Raw genomic sequence first — 20,496 nt, 5'->3', positions numbered from 1 at the left:
TAAATGACTCCAATACATTTATTAAATATGTCCTCAAAAAGAATCATGATTTTGTCAAAGGGAAATAAAGTTTCATTAAGTGCACAGCTATAATCTATTACTGATTCTAGGATATTCCCTGTCAGACGTCAAGCTAACTGGCCAACAGTTTATCGTTTTCTGCCTCGCTCCCTTTGACAAAGGGTCAGTTAGACTCGAAACGTCCGCTCTTTTCTCTCCTTGCAGATGCTGCTAGACCTGCTGAGATTTTCCAGCATTTTCTCTTTTGGTTTCAGATTCCAGCATCCGCAGTAATTTGCTTTTATCCAGTTTTTTAAACTTTAGGATAAGTTTTTTACGTAAAATGTCATCCATACTTCTTTGTATAAAGCATCAATAGTTTGGAAAATCTGTAGCAAATCTTCACCAATGTCATCCAATTTTCTTGGGACAAAATCTCGTGATTCTGGAAAAACTGAGGTAATTTCTCACAGAAGGAATGTACTTTGTAATAACATCGTTGCCATAAGGAGTGTACCATACTGGCTTGCAGTGTTTTATACTAGTTGTAAAAGACCTGGCTGCACACAAGCTTGTCAACTCATCCCCTGACATTCATGTGGCACAAATGTTATCTATCTTTGAGAAGATTTGTTGCTCAGGTTCATGGTAAGTTTGTAAGTTAGCTCGCGGAGTTTGAAGGTTTGTTTTCAGATGTTTCGTCACCATACTAAGTAACATCATCAGTGAGAGACTCTGGTGAAGCGCTGGTGGTATGTCCCACCTCTCTATTTATAGGTCTTGGTTGCTTAAGGTGGGTGATGTCATTTCTGACAACCCACTCTCACTAGTTTCCATACATACAGACAAAAGAAGGATACCACTTTGACTGGGACAACACACACATCCTAAGACAGGTGAAACAGAGACACATGAGAATTCTTAGAGGCATGGCATTCTAACCAGAACTCCATCAATAAACACATCATCTTAGATCCTATCGACTTTCCCTTGAAAAAAAGAACGGGAAATGACATCACCCACCTTAAGGAACCAAGAGCCAGAAACAGAGCAATGGGACCACCAGCCCTTCACCAGAGACTCTCACTGATGACGTTACTAGTATGGTGACAAAATGTCTGAAAACAAACCTTCAAGCTCAGCGAGTTAGCTTATAGACTTACAAACGATACCATCACAAGGCTGAATGTTTCCCAGGTCTTGCTGTACATGGACCTGGACTGCTTCAGTATGAGAAATCGCAAGGGTGCTGAACATTGTGCAACCATCAACAAATATCCCCATTTCTGACATTATGATGGATGGATTGTCATTGATGAAGCAGATGGAGTCGGTTTGACCTAACTCCTGCAGTAATGTATGGAGCCGAGAAGAAAGGCTGCAGTAGTGGGTACAGTGGATTCTTTCTTGATTATATGTTTTTGGAGATAAGTCTCTTGATTAAACTTAAAATACAAGCCATAGCTTTTAATTTAACTTGGGGCAGTATTTGTAGAGGAATAAGACGGTGTTATTTTCTGGGTCTGTAGATTGTGAAGGAGCAAAAATGGCCTTTGCGGTGATATGTACTTCTTGTCACGTGGGGGAGTTTAAAGAGAGTTTAAGGGTTACTGCGGATTATATCTGCCATAAATGCTGTTGGATGCGAATCTTATCAGATCAAGTGGATCGATTGGAGAGACAAATAGAAACAATGAGGAATTTGCAACAGCAACAGTATGTGATGGATGGCAGTTATAGGAAGGGGGGAAAGTCTCAGATACAGTCACATAGATGGGTTAACTCCAGGAAGGGTAAGAGAGGTAGGCAGCTAGAGCAGGAGTCTTTTGTGGATATACCCATTTCAAACAGGTATGCTGTTTTGGAAAATGTAGGTGGTGATGAATTGTCAGGGGAACGTAGCACAAACAGCCAAGTTTCTGGTATTGAGACTGGCTCTAATGCAATGAGGAGTACGTCGGTTTCCAATAGATCAATTGTATTAGGGGATTCTGTAGTCAGAGGTATAGACAGACCTTTCTGTGGCCAGCAGAGAAAAAGCAGAATGGTGTGTTGTTTCCCTGGTGCCAGGATCAAGGAGGTCTCAGAAAGGGTGCAGAATGTTCTCACGGGGGAGAGGGGCCAGCAGGAGGTCATTGTCCACATTGGAACCAACGACATTGGAAGGGAAAAGGTTGAGACGCTGAAGGGAGATTACAGTGAGTTAGGTAGAAATTTAAAAAGGAGGTCCTCAAGGGTAGTAATATCTGGATTACTCCCAGTGCTACAAGCTAGTGAGGGCAGGTATAGGAGGATAGAGCAGATGAATGCATGGCTGAGGAGCTGGTGTATGGGAGAAGGATTCACATTTTTGGATCATTGGAATCTCTTTTGGGGTAGAAGTGACCTGTACAAGAAGGACAGATTGCACCTAAATTGGAAGGAGACTAATATACTGGCAGGGAAATTTGCTAGAACTGCTTGGGAGGATTTAAACTAGTAAGGTGGGGGGTGGGACCCAGGGAGATAGTGAGAAAAGAGATCGATCTGAGATGGGTACAGCTGAGAACAGAAGTGAGTCAAACAGTTAGGGCAGGCAGGGACAAGGTAGGACTAATAAATTAAACTGCATTTATTTCAATGCAAGGGGCCTAACCGGGAAGGCAGATGAACTCAGAGCATGATTTGGAACATGGGAATGGGATATCATAGCAATTTCGGAAACATGGCTCAGGGATGGGCAGGACTGGCAGCTTAATGTTCCAGGATACAAATGCTAAGGAAGGATAGAAAGGGAGGCAAAAGAGGAGGGGGAGTGGCATTTTTGATAAGGGATAGGATTACAGCTGTGCTGAGGGAGGATATTCCTGGAAATACAGGAAATAGGGGATTTTAACTTTCCAAACATCGACTGGGACTGCCATAGTGTTAAAGGTTTAGATGGAGAGGATTTCTTAAGTGTGTACAAGACAATTTTCTGATTTAGCATGTGAATGTACCGACTAGAGAAGGTGCAAAACTTGACCTACTCTTGGGAAATAAGGCAGGGCAGGTAACTAAGATGTCAGTGGGGGAGCACTTTGGGACCAGCGACCATAATTCTATTCGTTTTAAAATAGTGATGGAAAAGGTTGGATCAGATCTAAAAGTTGAAGTTCTAAATTGGAGAAAGGTCAATTTTGACGGTATTAGGCAAGAATTTTCACAAGCTGATTGGAAGCAGATGTTCGCAGGTCAAGGGACGGCTGGAAAATGGGAAGCCTTCAGAAATGAGATAACAAGAATCCAGAGAAAGTATATTTCTGTCAGGGTGAAAGGGAAGGCTGGTAGCTATAGGGAATGCTGGATGATGAAAGAAATTGAGCGTTTGGTTAAGAAAAAGAAGGAAGCATAGGTCAGGTATGGACAGGATAGATCGAGTGAATCCTTAGAAGAGTATCAAGAAAGTCGAAGTATATTTAAGAGGGAAATCAGGAGGGCAAAATGGGGACATGAGATAGCTTTGGCAAATAGAATTAAGGAGAATCCATAGGGTTTTTACAAATATATTAAGGACAAAAGGCTAACTAGGGAGAGAATAGGGCCCCTCAAAGATCAGCAAGCTGGCCTTTGTGTGGAGCAACAGAAAATGGGGGAGATACTAAATGAATATTTTGCATCAGTATTTACTGTGGAAAAGAATATGGAAGATATAGACCGTAGGGAAAGAGATGGTGACATCTTGCAAAATGTCCAGATTACAGAGGAGGAAGTGCTGGATGTCTTGAAACGGTTAAAGTGGATAAATCCCCAGGACCTAATCAGGTGCGCCCGAGAACTCTGTGGGAAGCTAGAGAAGTGATTGCTGGGCCTCTTGCTGAGATATTTATATCATCGATAATCACAGGTGAGGTGCCGGAAGACTGGAGCATGGCAAACGTGGTACCACTGTGCCTGACCTCAGTGGTGGGCAAGTTGTTGGAGGGAATCCTGAGGGACAGGATGTACATGTATTTGGAAAGGCAAGGACTGATTCGGGATAGTCAACATGGTTTTGTGCGTGGGAAATCATGTCTCACAAACTTGATTGAGTTTTTTGATGAAGTAACAAAGAAGATTGATGAGGGCAGAGCAGTAGATGTGATCTATATGGATTTCAGTAAGGCGTTTGACAAGGTTCCGCATGGGAGACTGATTAGCAAGGTTAAATCTCATGGAATACAGGGAGAACTAGCCATTTGAATACAGAACTGGCTCAAAGGTAGAAGACAGAGGGTGGTGGTGGAGGGTTGTTTTTCAGACTGGAGGCCTGTGACCAGTGGACTGCCACAAGGATCGGTGCTGGGCCCTCTACTTTTTGTCATTTACATAAATGATTTGGATGCGAGCATAAGAGATACAGTCAGTAAATTTGCAGGTGACACCAAAATTGGAGGTGTAGTGGAAAGCAAAGAGGGTTACCTCAGATTACAATAGGATCTGGACCAGATGGGCCAATGAGCTGAGAAGTGGCAGATGGAGTTTAATTCAGATAAATGAATGAGGCGCTACATTTTGGGAAAGCAAATCTTAGCAGGACTTATACACTTAATGGTAAGGTCCTAGGGAGTGTTGCTGAACAAAGAGACCTTGGAGTGCAGGTTCATAGCTCCTTGAAAGTGGAGTCGCAGGTACATAGGATAGTGAAGGCAGCGTTTGGTATGCTTTCTTTTATTGGTCAGAGTATTAAGTATAGGAGTTGGGAGGTCATGTTGCGGCTGTAAGGGACATTGGTTAGGCCATTGTTGGAATATTGTGAGCAATTCTGGTCTCCTTCCTATCGGAAAGATGTTGTGAAACTTGAAAGGGTTCAGAAAAGATTTACAAGGATGTTGCCAGGGTTGGAGGATCTGAGCTACAGGGAGAGGCTGAACAGGCTGGGGTTTTTTTTCCTGGAGCATCGGAGGCTGAGGGGTGACCTTATAGAGGTTTATAAAATTATGAGGGGCATGTATTTGATAAATAGGCAAAGTCTTTTCCCTGGGGTCGGGGAGTCCAGAACTAGAGGGCATAGTTTTAGGGTGAGAGGGGAAAGATATAAAAGAGACCTAAGGGGCAACTTTTTCACGCAGAGGGTGGTACGTGTATGGAATGAACTGCCAAAGGTTATGGTGGAGGCTGGTACAATTGCAACGTTTAAGAGGCATTTGGATGGGTATATGAATAGGAAGGGTTTGGAGGGATATGGCCGGGTGCTGGCAGGTGGGACTAGATTGGGCTGATATCTGGTCAGCATGGACGGGTTGGACCGAAGGGTCTGTTTCCATGCTATACATCTCTATGACTGATTTCTACCAACCACAACCACCTAGATATATCTAGCTTTGTGCTCGATAGAATTCCAACCAGTGTAGATTCCACCCCCAACTCCCACTCGCACCCAATTCCCATTGACCAATTGATGTTGACTGTGTTTAATCAGGCCACTTGGCACTCTGTTCCGAATGCTGCATTCTAATAACCTGTCTACAACAGTTGTTAAACTGGGGGCAGGTCTGTCGTTTCTTGTTTTTTTTCCTTCCCCATCCCACCTTTCTAAAATGCCTTAAATAAAATGAAGCAGATACCTGAACATGCCATATCCAATGCTGCAAGTTATACTTTCAGTAAAAATCCTTAAGTAATAATACTTATACATGAAAACAATACAAACTAACTCTTTTGAAGTAGAGTAACTATCATCATCCAACAATATGATCTAGTGCCAGAACAGATTAGTTCCATAAAAATCACAGACATTTCTACTGTGTAAATCATTATTTGATAAGGTGCATTACCATTGCATAATTAAAAATCATATTTCTGTATATGGTAAACAAAATGCAGATATGTACAGAAATACACAGAAGTTACAGGTAAACCTATCTACATAGACATTTACTCTTCAAGTGAGTAAACAGTCCTAAACATATTACTATTATTGCTCGCACAACTCTTCATCCTATTTTCCAATATCCACCTATTCTGACATGTTGACAGCTTATTTCTCAACTATTAAGTCTGAATATAAATTCTACAACCTCAGAACTTTCTGCCTGATGACATTTCTCTTTTAATTGCCCACAATGTCTTAAATTAATTTAGTACCTATGACTCTCATTCCAGAAGTTCATCACTTTTATTGTTGAAACAGAAATGTTACTATGTTATAAAAAAAATTTAACGGAACTAGCTTCCATAGTTTAACAATTAAACTACAGTAGTATTTCTGACAGCTTTTCAAAGCTGTACGATAAGCCCAAGACTAACAAAGGACAATGCCTGAGAATATCTACCAGTTGAAAGCAAAAGAGATAGCTTAAGAATTACAGAATGATAAGAATGAGTTTTAAAACACTCCAGCTAACTTCAGATTGGTTCGTTCAATGGCATTTGTAGACATTGATTGTCCAACTCTTCTTTGCAGCACGTTAATGTTACTAACTGGTAATCTGAAATCAGAGGAAACTTCTGAGTTTCATGGCTGGTCTTTTTAGGATTATAAGAAAGGCACGTCGTTGGGCAACTTGACAGGTTTTATGAGCTTGATTTATAAAGTTGAAAGCCTATCTAGATTTAATCCAAATTATTAGCTGCAAGAGTAGCTGTTTTTTTCAACCTTTTCTGAATTACTGCCAAAACCTGTTGCTCTTAGAATGGAAGACACAGAATTCATTGATCGCTGCTTACAGAAAACACCTTGCTGCAGTTAGTACAAATATTGTTATAGTTGACACTATTAAATAGTCCTGTTTAATGAAATTTGCAAATCGTAAGTTGTGTCCGGAATATGTTGGTGAAATTTAAACTTTCCTCTTCCCCAACAATAATACAATAGATGATTATGTGGACGTTACCTTTTAAGGATATGGAAAGAAAGGGCAGATAAAGAAGAAAACTCCAAGCCCAACTTTATTTGCCTTGAACTTTGTAAAAGCCAATGATCAAAAGTGAGAGAAGGTATTTTGTTAGCTAACTGAGAAATAACTCATTTTGCTGACAAATGAGTTAGTCATTTTATCAATAACATTTTAGTATGATAATAAAAAGGTAATCTTTTATTCTGAGACTGTAGCTAATAACGTATCCATACGTCTAATTTAATGTACACCTCAATTATACATTTATATTGGCAAACTACTTCCTGAAATAGTGCTTCTATTTTACTGTTGCTGGAAAATTTGTCACAACCAGCAGTAAACAAATCATATTGTTACTAGCAAATAGTCAGGTTTCAATTGTCTGGATTTAAGACTGAACACCAAGGTGAATATTTTGTAGTTGCTTCCACTCAAACATTGACTGCCAAATACGATATCATAAAAAAAATTTAAAAAGACTTAACATTGACATATATATCCATTGTTCAATCACATGAAAATTAGGTACATTGAAAGCTGAAGAGAAAATAAGCCACAAGATGAAAATAACAGGACTTTCTAGCACGGTCCAACTCTGGCAATTAGAGTCAACCTAACTTGATTAAACAAACAAAACTTAACAGTTAACTGTCAATCATCATGAACTCTCCACGGAAACGCATCCACAAATCAGCATTCTTCTCTCAAACGACAGAATTTTGATCTCCCTATACTTTGGTATTTCTTATGAACTGTCCTAATGAATACAAGATGAACAGCTTTGAGAAAATGAGCATTTTCTCAGCAATACAGAAGTTCTGTCCAATCAAACAACTACTTTTTCTGTCATATACTGCAGATACTTTTATACTTCAAAAGGAAGAAAAAAATACATATCAGTGCAGTGACTGAAACATTATAGCATGCCTCATCATCATCATATACCAAGGCTTTTAAGAATAAGAAAGCAGGAGGAAATAAATGAAAGACTGTTTGCAGCACATGCTAAAAAGCAATAGTTTGAAAACAAAATTGATCTTTATTTGGACAATGCTGGCCCAGCCAGTGTTTATTGCCCATCCCTGTTTGCTCTGGACAAAGTGATGATGAGCTGTCTTCATAACCTACTGCAGTCCTTGGGGTATAAGGACACCCAGAGTGCTGTGAGGAAAGAATTTAAAGTTAGCATGGTAAAATTTGATCTTTGAGACATTCATTGTTCTCGAGTTTGAGCCCCATTTTACCTGCCAACTTCACAGAGATAAGCCCTTCATTCTTTGAGGAAACCAACAGTGAGGGTCAGCTTGGTTGGGAATCTAACCCTGGCCCTTCCAATTTGTAATGTAGTGCACTAACAACTGTGCTATTGCATTCCCTGAAGAGTAAGTTCACTCAAAATCCATTTTGTTTGCATATACTATTTAAAATTATCCCTCTACATTAAAGTTTTTAGATGGTGATTAATTTATTCGGCACAGAGGTGCATCCTAATATCGAATTTAACCAGACCTCTGCAATTTTCAAGTGTAAAGTATATAAAAATTAATAATTAAAGGTGTTTATAGTTTTAGCTGTAAATGTCAGGCCGTTTAATCTTTTTTTTTTCTGGTTTGCAAAAGCCTTTTGTTTAATCCCATGAGCTAGACTGTGCTACACAGAACACGGGTCGCTGAAAGGATTAAGTTATGTCCACTGAAATAGAACAGTTGTTACTGCGTAATTAATTTTTTTCCAATTGTAGTGCCAAATTGTAGGGCACAATGAGTGCACAATAAAGCCTATAGGGAGAATTTTTGTGAGCAATATGTACTTTCATGTCTGTAAATGTCAAATTGCTTTTATTGCAGTAAACCCAAAATGCTGACAGCATTGAGGGCGCTTACTCAAAGCAGGACAGTACTTCAAACAGATGGTATGCTTGGTTGCAAAATAAAGATGCTAGATGCAACACAACAACTAGTTATACATCTAACATCTTGATGCCACAGCGAGCAGTGATGTGAGCAATGTCACCTTTTAAGAAAACACAAAAGAACTGGACTTTGTAGCAGTGTATGCCATTTTCATTTATCTGCTGTACTTTTAAAGTCAGCATCTTACATCAAAAGGGACATTTTCTTCAGTTAGACCTTTAAATAACACCCTAGATCTATTCTTCCCTTTATCAAACTTAAAATCATAGCATTAAATAAAATGTAAAAAGACATCAGAACATCGATCACAGACGATTGAAAAGAAATTGAGGCTATTTTTCTTTCTGGAACAACTTTGTTTAGATCAAAGTACAGTTATCTTCTCTTGAATTGACACACTTTACCACCTCTGCCTTGCTTCTTTGATCTATTAATTAAGAGTACTCCAGTAGCAGGTGGCATTGAGACAGTGCAAGGCAAATTGGACACATCTCCTTGCCAAACCCAAACCATTCAGCATGCAATGTCATTCCATTTTTTTAAAATGAAATAGAATTGGAGGGGGGAAAAAAGCAGGGCCCAGGCACAAAGCAGTAAAGGTAAAGAATACAGCAGAGAATAAGGTAGTGAATTTTTTTTAAATTAATACAATAACATAAATGGATTTTTAAAAGAAAACAATCAAATTGTACAATTATGCCCCTTCAGAAAGACAGCGTTTTAAATTTAGGCCATAAAAGGAGAATGAGGTGCAGTGAAATGTGAGGACTGTTAGTAAAGCACCAGACTGCTCTCATGCAATCCTGACCCTCACTTTAGGGAAACAAAACACTTTGGAGACTAGCTAGCATTGTCAAACAGACATGAAACAGAGTAATGGAGAAAGGAAGCTTCAAAACAAATTGCTATATTAAATGTTGAGTTCACTAATAAAAGTACACAGAAATGAGAGCTAGGTCATACTAACCACATCATTAGGAAGGCTTTGAAGATCATCAAATGGTGTTTCCAGCGTATTGTTGTCCACATTTAGTAACACAACATCTTCTAAGGCCATGTTCCTCACTTTCTGTTGTAGGAAGAATGAAATGGTTTTGTTGATATTTTAAGAAAACTTATCAACCCACACCTGTTTTAAGAATACAATTTGAAATCTAAAATCAACAACAAAATCTAGACTTCATATACTTGGGTGTAAAACCAAATTACTCTTACTATGTTACTGATACACACAAGAGATCTCTGGAAAAATGTTACAATGTGCAATGGAAGCTAGTTTAGGAGAGCCTCATTTTAGGACACGACTGTTTCAAATAAATCAGCCTACCGTGTGTCGTATGTCTGTTTGAAAGTTTATGTATTAGCTTCAAACTTTAAATCTTTAATGATTTAATATCAACAGTACACACAAGATCTGAAAACAATTTGCAAATTCATCCTTTTATATACATGGCATTTATGGAATCATAGAATCACTATAGTGTGGAAACAATTTCTATGCATTATTATCAGAATCAAACCAAGAGCAGTTCCTTACAAGTTGCAATTGGAGTATAATTAAATAAAGCATGGTTTCTGTAAATTGGTCAAATTTTCAATAGGTACGTGTTGTTTATTTATATCCCCATTTTGATGGAAACCAAATTTTGCATTATTAGTTTTATGAACGACACACTCCATGCAATCAAGGGGTCCAGAAATCCATCTTAGCAACTGCTGAACACATTGTTTATTACATCTATAAATGTAGCTTCCCAAGAATTACAGACTTAATCAGTAAGGGCTGTTTTCTTAGTGCAAACAGTGCTTTGAATTTTCTAAATGACATCAACACAGTTAAAATGCATTAACTTTTCAAACAAACTACAGGGGGCCTTATTCACCAGTCTATTAAATAGAAAGTAGTTAGTACTATTTGTCTTGATGATATGTTTTTTTAAACCCTCCCTCAAGATATAACTTGACCACACTGTGTCACTTGCTATCATTTTCTCAGGGTGACTAAATGCAATTTCAGACAATTAAAAATATACAGAAGTGTTCTCTAAACCCTTGGAATAAGATAAGGCGGCAAACGTCAAATACCACAAAAGAAAAGCTGATCTCATTCCTCCCATAGCTGGAATGAGCTCAAATGAATTATACAACATATTATAAATCAACGTTAAGCTTTGGTATCTTTCGTACTTTAACTTTTTAAACAGTGCTTTGACTCTAAAATGATTTAAGGGATTGTGGTGAGAATATACTTTGTTTCCAAGAAGACATAAAGCTGTCTTTTTTACGGACACCAATATGTCAATCTGGCTGCCAGAAGCAGGAAAAGCTGACGATATAAAATTTTATGATTTCATGCCCCAGCAGCAGACAGAACGACTTAATGAAATCCTCGTCAGATTTACAATCTGAAGCAGCTATTCAACAGAAAGATATGGCTAAGCGAGACATGTCCTTTGACCTTTAAACTCTTTGATCCTTGCACAGCGTGTGGGCTACTAACCCCTTCTGTGCATTTTTCACTTTCCTGTTCCGAGTGTCCTCGGCAGCACTGATCCTAAACAGGTGATTTGAGGTTATAGTATCATAAACAGCTGTGACTAACTGGCTGTCAAAGATCTACAACTAACTAAACGAACTTGAAGAAGTTTTTCCTTTGTTAAATCAAATACAGCATTTTCTGTTGTGTATCTTTAAATTGAACACTTTTTGCTGAGTTGAGTATGCCCAGAAGTATCATTATGCTTATTAATGTGATACAATTAAAGAATATATATTGCTCATGCAAGAGACTGTCCTAGGTATAAACAAAGTGGGCATCTGGGATTACTAACATTGACAGAGATGGCAACCAGGAATATCTTCAAAGGATGCATCACAAATCCACTTTGTTGCAATTCTATCTCAATTTCTACTGTAAGAATTGTCCTTTCTGTTGTTTCAGTGAACTCACTCAACATACACAAACATAAGAATTGATTATTCAACAATTCCAACTTGTTTGGCCATTCAATAAGATCATGGCTAATAAGTCTGTATTTCAAATTTCACACTCCCATCTACCCCCAGTAACCCTAGATACCCCTGCCTAACAAGAATCTATGCACCTCTGTGTTAAAAATATTCAAAGAACCCAGCTAACCTGTCTTTTGATACAGAATATTCCAAAGTTGCACAACACTCAGAAAACATTCTCCTCATCTCGGTCCCAAAGGGATGATCTCAGTATTAAAAGCTATCTCCTAGTTCTGGACTCAGCCACAAAAACATCCATTCCACATCCACTTCAATCAAGTCACCCCCCTCATTCTGCTAAACTCCAGTGAACCAAGCCCAGCCTATCTTACCTATCCTCATTCCAGGTATCAATCTCGTTAATCTCATTTGAACTGCCTCCAATGCATTTAAATTCCTCCTTATTTAAGGATGCCAAAATTGACATGATAGTATTCGAGATGGGATTTCACCAATGTCCTGTATAACTAAAGCAAAACATTTTTACTTTTAAATTTAATACCACTCGTAATGAGGAAATGAATCTATTAACCAAATAGACAAATAGTTTATCTAGCTTGAATGTTTCTCTGACAGCCAGTTTATCCGACTGACATTAAAACGGCACTGATAAAAGTACTGGTTTTATTGCAAAAGCCCAAAAAAGCAATTCTAATATTTCTTTTGTCTGATCATATGCAATCAGATGTAGGTTGGCCAAATTTGGAGAAAATCAAAATGCCTTTAAAAGAACATAAATGAAACTGTAGAAATTTTGAGTTAGCCCATTTTTACTATTTATTTACAGATTTGTCCAATAATCAAACTGGTTAAGGCATTCATAAATCAACAGATTTAATGTATCAACATGAATGCACAAGATCCTCTGATGGAGATTTGTCAGTAGTAAATTTCATTCTTTAATTAACCTGAATTAAGTTAACCTACTGTAAGTTTACTTCACTATTTAGGGCATACCGTAAAATTTCTTTACCATTGGATGGCCTCTTTTGATATTATTCCTGGTCAAGAAAACATGCAAAAGTGCACATAAAAACAAACTAGGTGAAGACAGGTAAACTAGAGCACTAGTTATTATTTCAGAATTTCTGTAATATCTTTCAACACACCTCCTACACTTTTAGCCCTGAAAATAGTTGAGTGTCTTTACCTTAACTCAAAGAACCATAATGCTGACACAATAGACTGTACAATATTAATAATTCTTACATACATGCCCACACTTTTATAGAACTGGTAAATCGGATTCCTTCACACAAAAAATTAAAAGATCGTGAATGTCATTTGCAAGGGCCATGACTGGTTGAACAGAATATATTCATTGACAATGCTTGTATGTACCCTGCAATCATGAGTGCAGTGAGTGTCTTGTGGCAGCATTCATATTTCTAATGTATACAGGCTGAATATTTTGAACAGACATCATCTTTGACCAGTGACATCTTTATCGCACAGCAACAGATTCAGGCTCTGAAAACTCTTAATTTTGTACCAAACTGTTGATGCTTAGGTACAATCCTGTCCCATTCACCTTCATCCATTAAATTAATACACATTGCCTGATCATCCATTCATGATATCCCTATGAATAGGGATGAATCAAAGCTTTTAGGAAAAAACGGCAGAATTTGGCAATGACAAAGTTATGGGTTCATACACATGCAAACAGTCATTTTTCCATTTGCTAGAATAAAAGCTAGATATCACAGTGAAAAAGCTAATGCTAGTTAAGCATATAGTAGATCCAAGATATTTCAATTTCTAAACTTGGCCAAATAGTTAGGCCTTCGGTTTGCCCAAAGTGACAATTTTCATATCAACATCATTTGTGGGTGGCACAGTGGTTAGCACTGCTGCCTCACAGCGCCAGAGACCCGCTTCAATTCCCACCTCAGGCAACTGTGTGGAGTTTGCACATTCTCCCAGTGTCTGCGTGGGTTTCCTTCGGGTGCTCAGGTTTCCTCCCACAGTCCAAAAATGTGAAGGTTAGGTGAATTGGCCATGCTAAATTGCCCACAGTGTTAGGTGAAGGGGTAAATGTCGGGAAATGGGTCTGGGTGGGTTGCGCTTCGGTGGGTCGGTGTGGACTTGTTGGGCCGAAGGGCCTGTTTCCACACTGCAAGTAATCTATCTAAATCTATCTATCTAAAAAAGTAATCGAACATAGATAAGTATCAGCTGAAAGCATAAAAGAAAATGGAATGAAAATTTTAGCACATGACAGGAAATCTTGCAGCGGAGGCAGATATATTCCTTAATATTTCTTTAGAATGGTGTATTGCCTCCCTGGTGCCAGGATCAAGGATGTCTCAGAGAGGGTGCAGAATATTCTCAAAGAGGAGAGGGTCCAGCAGGAGGTCATTGTACAAGTTGGAACCAACGACAAAGGAAGGCAAAAGGATGAGATTCTCAAGGGAGAATAGAGAGTTAGGCAGGAATTTAAACAGGAGGTCCTCGAGGGTAGTAACATCTGGATTACTCCCAATGGTACAAACTACTGAAGGTGGGAAGAGGAGGATAGAGCAGATGAATTAGTGGCTGAGGATCTGGTGCACGTGCATGTTCACATTTTTAGATCACTGGAATCTCTTCTGGGGTAAAAGTGACCTGTACAAGAAGGAGGAATTGCACCTGAATTGGAAGGAGGTTGGGATCAAGGGAGATGGTGAGGAAAGAGATCAATGTGAGACTGGTACAGTTAGGAAATGCAGCAAATCAAAAGGTCAGGCCAGGAAAGTGCAAAACAAAGAACAAGCTAGGACTGATAAATTAAAATGCATTTACTTCAATGCAAGAGGCCTAACAGAGAAGGCAGATGAACTCAAGGCATGATTAGGAACATGGGACTGGGATATCATAGCAATTAGAGTCGTGGCTCAGGGATGGACAGGACTGGCAGCTTAATGTTAAGGACACAAAGGGTACAGGAAGGACAAAAAGGGGGGGGGGGCGTAAAGAGGGGAAGGGGAGTGGCATTATTGGTAAGGAATAACATTACAGCTGAACTTAGGGAGAATATTCCTAGGAATATATCCAGGGAAGTTATTTGGGTGGAACTAAATTAAGAAAGGGATGATCACCTTATTGGGATTGTATTGTAGGCCCCTAACAGTCAGCAGAAAATTGAGAAATAAATGTGTAACAAAATTTCAGTTATCTGTAGGGATAATAGGGTGGTTATGGTAGGGGATTTTAACTTTGCAAACATAGACTGGGACTGCCATAATGTTGAGGAGATGGAGATGAATTTGTTGCGCACATACAAGAACATTTTTCTTAGTCAGTATGTGAATGTACCTACAAGAGAAGGTGCAAAACTTGACCTACTCTTGGGAAATAAGTCACGGCAGGGGCCAGCAACCAAAGTTCTATTAGTTTTAAAATAGTAATGGAAAAGGATAGACTGGATCTAAAAGTTGAAGTTCTAAATTGGAGGAAGGTTATTTTTGACAGTAATAGGTAAGAACTTTCAAAAGCTGATTGGGGGCAGATGCTCGGAGGTAAAGATTACATTAGATTACTTACAGTGTGGAAACAGGCCCTTCGGCCCATCAAGGGTCCATTAGAAAATGGGAAGCCTTCAAAAATGAGATAATGAGTGTCCAGAGACAGTGTATTCCTGTTATGGTGAAAGGAAAGGCTGGTAGGTGTAGGGAATGCTGGATGACCAGAGAAATTGAGGGTTTGGTTAAGAAAAAGGAGGAAGCATGTCAGGTATAGACAGTATAGATCGAGTGAATCCTTATAAAAGTATAAAGGCAGTAGGAGTATACTTAATAAGGAAATCAGGAGAGCTAAAAGGGGACGTGAGATAGCTTTTCCAAATAGGGTTAAGGAGAATCCAAGGAGTTTTTATTAATATATTAAGGACAAAAGGATAACTAGGGAGAGAATAGGGCCACGCAAAGATCAACAAGGCGGCCTTTGTGTGGAGTCGCAGGAGATGTGGGAGATACTAAACGACTATTTTGCGTCTATTGTAGAGAAAGACATGGAAGATATAGAATGCGGGGAAACAGATGCTGACATCTTGAAAAATGTCCATATTACAGAGGAGTTGGTGCTGGATGTCTTAAAAACATATGAAAATGGATAAATCCCCAGGACCTGATCAGGCGCATTCTAGAACTCCGTGGGAAGCTAGGGAAGTGATAGCTGGGTCCCTTGCTGAGATATTTGCATCATCGATAGCCTTCCAGCACCTCACCTGTGACTATGTCCATGCAACTGGTATAATTGGCAAAGAGCTGGGAGATGGTTTGCCACCTGTCTGTTAAGACTTGCCATGAGACTAATACAAGGGTATCAACGACAAAAAGTCACTGTTATTGTGAAAAATTGGCTTTTACCAGCTTTTAAACGTTACTGCAGAGAAACTATTCCATCAATCTGTAGTCAAAATAATTAGACATAATTAAGGGATGAGCTTAATTATACAATAAACAAATATATCTGGTTAATCTAGAAAGATACCAGAGCAGTACTGTTCCACTTCACAGCAATTAGCTGATTAAATTTTTCTTCCTTGTTAGTGATGAAACTAAGACGAAAAATAACTAAGATTAAAAGCATGGGGGCAAATGAAAACTCATGCCTATGATTTCAGGTCATTGAAAATATTACTTCAAGAAAGCCTTAAAATGACTCAATTTTCCTTATCAAAGTATAGCCACAATATGGATATGAAGTGAATTTTAATCAATATCATATGCGCCCAAGATTTTGCAAAGCAAAAAGCAAAGCGGTTTAATACATGCTGTTGGGAAATTGTTAGAAACCATGATTAAGGAAGTAATAACAAGACATTTGAAAAATAAAAATCCATCAGAGTCAGCATCATTTTACGAAGGGTAAATTGTGTTTAACTAATCAGTGTGAGATAAGTGTGAGGTTAACTATTTTGGTTGGAAGAATAAAACAGCAACGTATTACCTAAATGGAGAGAAACCTCAAGATGCTTCAGTGCAGTGTGATCTGGGTGTCCTTGTACATGAACTGCAGAAAACTAGTATGTCGGTACAGTAGACAATAAGGAAGGCAAATACAATGTTGGCATTTGTTGCTAAAGGAATAGAAGATAAATTTTGAAAAGTATTGCTGCAGCTGTACAAGGCATTCATCAGACTGCACTTGAGAGCATTGCATACAGTTTTGGTCCCCTTACTTGTGCAGGGATGCAGTTGCATTGGAGGCAGTTCAGGGGAGATTCACTAGATTGATTCCAGAAATGTTTTACGGAGAGATTGAGCAGCTTAAAGCATACATTCTCTAGAATTTACATAAATGAGAGGAAAGCTGATTGAAGGATATAAAACACTAAAGGGGCTTGACAAAGTACACGCAGAGAGGATACGGGGGAAATCTAGAATGAGAGATCATGATTTTAGACTAAGGAGTAGCAGATTTGAAACATAAATAAGGAGGAATTACTTCTCTCAAAAGGGTCATGAATCTATGGAACTCAACCCCAAAGTGCAGTGGGTGCTGGGACACTAAATAAATGAGATAGACAGATTTTTAATTAGCAACAAATTAAACGGTTATGGAGAAAGAGCAGGAAAGTGGGAATGAGATAGAGATGAAACTAGCCATGATCATATTGAATGGCAGAGCAGGCTCGAGGGACTGAATTGCCTATTCCTGCTCCTAGTTTTTTTATATTCTTGTGTTCTTAAAAGCACTAAAACATAATAACTCATGAATATTGCTTTGTCTGACAATGTTTAAACCTTAATATTTCGTTCAGGTAAAATAAACATACTGGCTGGTTAGGTGAATGTAGTAATTATTTTAAATGCTCACAGAAAGAGCACAAGAAAATAGGTACATAACACATGCATCACAATAAATGTCTTGCATTTCTTTTGCTAACCGTAAGCATATGGGGTGGGCAGTGGTAATATCACTTGGCAAGTAATCCAGAATCCCAGGTTGATATTTTATGGACATGGGTTTGAAACTCACCATGGTAGATGGTTAGATTTAAATTCAATGAAAAATATGGAATAAACAGTTGGCCTAAATTTCATCACATAATTATCATCAATTGTCTTAAAAATCCATCTGGTTGACTAACATCGTTTAAGGAAGGAAATCTGCAATTCCTTACCTGGAAAGTGATACTCATCTGTATCAGGGTGAGGGATTTCAGTGAGGGGGATCTTGACCAACTGGGAAGTTAATGGGACTGAGGGTAGTAATAGCGAGGCAAATTATGAACAACACTGTTTGAGACAGATGATACGAATTGGAATGATAACAAAAATGACAAGTATAATGAGGAACTTCAAGAGGGCCTTTCCTAAGGGACCGAACCATCCACCCATCCAGCTCCACAGATCCCAAGAGGAACTTGTGTCACAGAGCTTGGATGCAGATTTTCGAATGTGATTGGCAAGGTTGGTGATGTTCTCACTGGAATCAGGAATATAGGTGCAACATTCACAGCCAATAAGGGAACAAGTGCCCTTTCCCGGCTAGTAAATAATCTAAAGCCAATCTGTTTTGTTGGGCAACTGTGCAAATTGCGACCACCTCCGCACTAAGTTGGTCAAGAGCTGCCACCATTTCATTTTCTATTTCCTCTAGAACAGAGGCCAATTTTCTGACCCTTGTTGCCACTAGCGCAGTCCCATATGAAGGGAAGAGAATGGCAAAGAACTGCTCAGCATCTGTTATAGCTGTCCTGGTGGGAGGCCAAGGCTGTTGGAATGGGGAGGAGTGTGAGTGGTAAATAAAGGGGACCACATACCCTAGATAGCAACTACCAGTCCAGGAGGCTGGCTGCCAGGGGTAGGCTTTGTGGCTGCAAATGAAATAGGTGCCATTACATGTTCTCAAGTGACTGGTTTGAGTTCCAGTCCAAAGAGTTGTGAACTTGGCACTGTGGTAGTCTTGTTGGAAATATCAAGATTCAGGATACTCCCAGCGGAAGTGGATCGGCACAAGGATGGGTTAGGGAGCAGGGAATGAATACATTTACTGGTTCCAGCATCCCGCGTAGTTGCTTTCAAAGCAGATGGTTCTCATGGGTACCCTTTCCTGTGATATTAGTGAGGAACAGAACTGGGGGTGTATACAAGAGGTTGTATTAAGGCTGGAACCAAACCTTATATTTTTCCATACTATAACCTTCACACTCCCAAGTGAACTTATTGTTAGCGGAATAATTGGTCCCATCAGAGCCTCGCATAAAAGAGTCGTGAGATTCCCAGTCAAACCTACTGCCTCCCCAAGGTGAAGATATCAGAGGACCTGTTTTGTTCCAACCACCATTCAGCTGGTTCGGATTCATTAAATGGAATGGGTCTTCGGGGATTCCTCCCTTTGAATGTATCAGGACATCGGTGCATACCCAGCAGCTAGAGTGGATAACCTTCTTTGCATAAATGTAAGTCATGTAGGCGGCACGGTGGCACAGTGGTTAGCACTGCTGCCTCACAGCGCCGGAGACCCGGGTTCGATTCCCGCCTTAGGCGACTGACTGTGTGGAGTTTGCACATTCTCCCAGTGTCTGCGTGGGTTTCCTCCGGGTGCTCCGGTTTCTTCCCACAGTCCAAAGATGTGCAGGTCAGGTGAATTGGCCATGCTAAATTGCCCGTAGTGTTAGGTAAGGGGCAAATGTAGGGGTATGGGTGGGTTGCGCTTCGGCGGGGCGGTGTGGACTTGTTGGGCCGAAGGGCCTGTTTCCACACTAAGTAATCTAAATCAATCTAAAAGTGTTGACATGCAATTCCCTTGTGACAGGGTGCATCATCCCATCTTTCCTATTCCCCTCATGCCCAGTCAGTATGAACAAGGCAATGAGGAGCACAGAGACTAAAATGGCGATCAGTCTCCACATATTGTATCTGGCGGGTGAACTGATGCCTCCAGCGTTTTCTGCTTATGTTCCTCTAAGGGTGGCGCTTTCTTGCAGCAGGTTCCATGCATCCTCTCAGGTCTTCCCTTTATCTTGACAGCCATCCGGGTTACCAGGAAGACGAGGTATGGGCTTTTCCACCAAGGAGGCTGTTTTTACTGCTCAGTCATGGTATTGCTCTTACCTGGCTTGGCCCCTTGCCCTGCGTGGCGCTCGCCTGCCAGAACACACTGTAACAATCACATAACTTTTGCTTTTGTCATATAACTAATGAAATGTTTACCTGCACAAAGCGCAACTCAGCTAAACGTTATCAATGTGCAAATGTAGTATCTGGAGTGTGCATTGACTCAAGGTCTGAAAACATTAGATCATTAAAGCAAGGCCTCAGACTTTGCCTGGTATATGCTCACATAGGCCAACTTGTGACTATCTAGTGGTTATGTATCTGATTGAGCAACCCTCAGCTTGGACAATATAAATCCCCAGCGAATCTAGAATGTTTTGGAGTTGCACCAGAGCATACGAAGGAAAGGTGTGCTCCTCCTGATACCACGCAATAAAGTTTGCCAGTGCTCAAAGTCCAGGGAACTTCTTCAACATCTGGTCTACATATGACACCAGATCCTACAGCAATGTAATTGGCTCTTAATTGCCTTTTGTGCAATTATGCATGGGTAAAAAATGCTGGCCTGACATTTTCTCACACATCCCATGAATGAATAAACACATCAAGGGTGAAAAGTGTTGAATTTTCTATTGATTTGATAGATTTTAATCGACCACAAAAAGCTTAGATTTTAGATATGCAGTGTATTTCCAAGTGTTATCAATTCTGAAGACCGAAGGAAGCAATACAATTTTAGCCACAAAT

General features: G+C 39.5%; 1 protein-coding gene across 6 annotated transcripts in view; it reads right to left on the bottom strand.

Annotated features, from left to right (window-relative positions):
• The window catches only part of dennd1a (DENN/MADD domain containing 1A), a 533,820-nt gene that overhangs the window by 193,041 nt on the left and 320,283 nt on the right, over positions 1 to 20,496 (bottom strand). For all 6 annotated transcript variants that reach the window (XM_087998441.1, XM_043720136.2, XM_043720139.2 and 3 more), the window contains one exon: positions 9,717 to 9,818. In XM_087998441.1, the coding sequence (XP_087854567.1) occupies positions 9,717 to 9,818 (102 nt within the window). The remainder of the gene's footprint in view (positions 1 to 9,716; positions 9,819 to 20,496) is intronic.

The sequence above is a fragment of the Chiloscyllium plagiosum genome, unplaced genomic scaffold (genome assembly GCF_037043375.1).
Source record: "Chiloscyllium plagiosum isolate Xiang-an unplaced genomic scaffold, Cpla_swu_hap1 HiC_scaffold_21, whole genome shotgun sequence".
Taxonomy (NCBI): domain Eukaryota; kingdom Metazoa; phylum Chordata; class Chondrichthyes; order Orectolobiformes; family Hemiscylliidae; genus Chiloscyllium; species Chiloscyllium plagiosum.
Note: the sequence above shows the minus strand (reverse complement) of the source record. Positions and strands in the feature narration are given on the sequence as shown.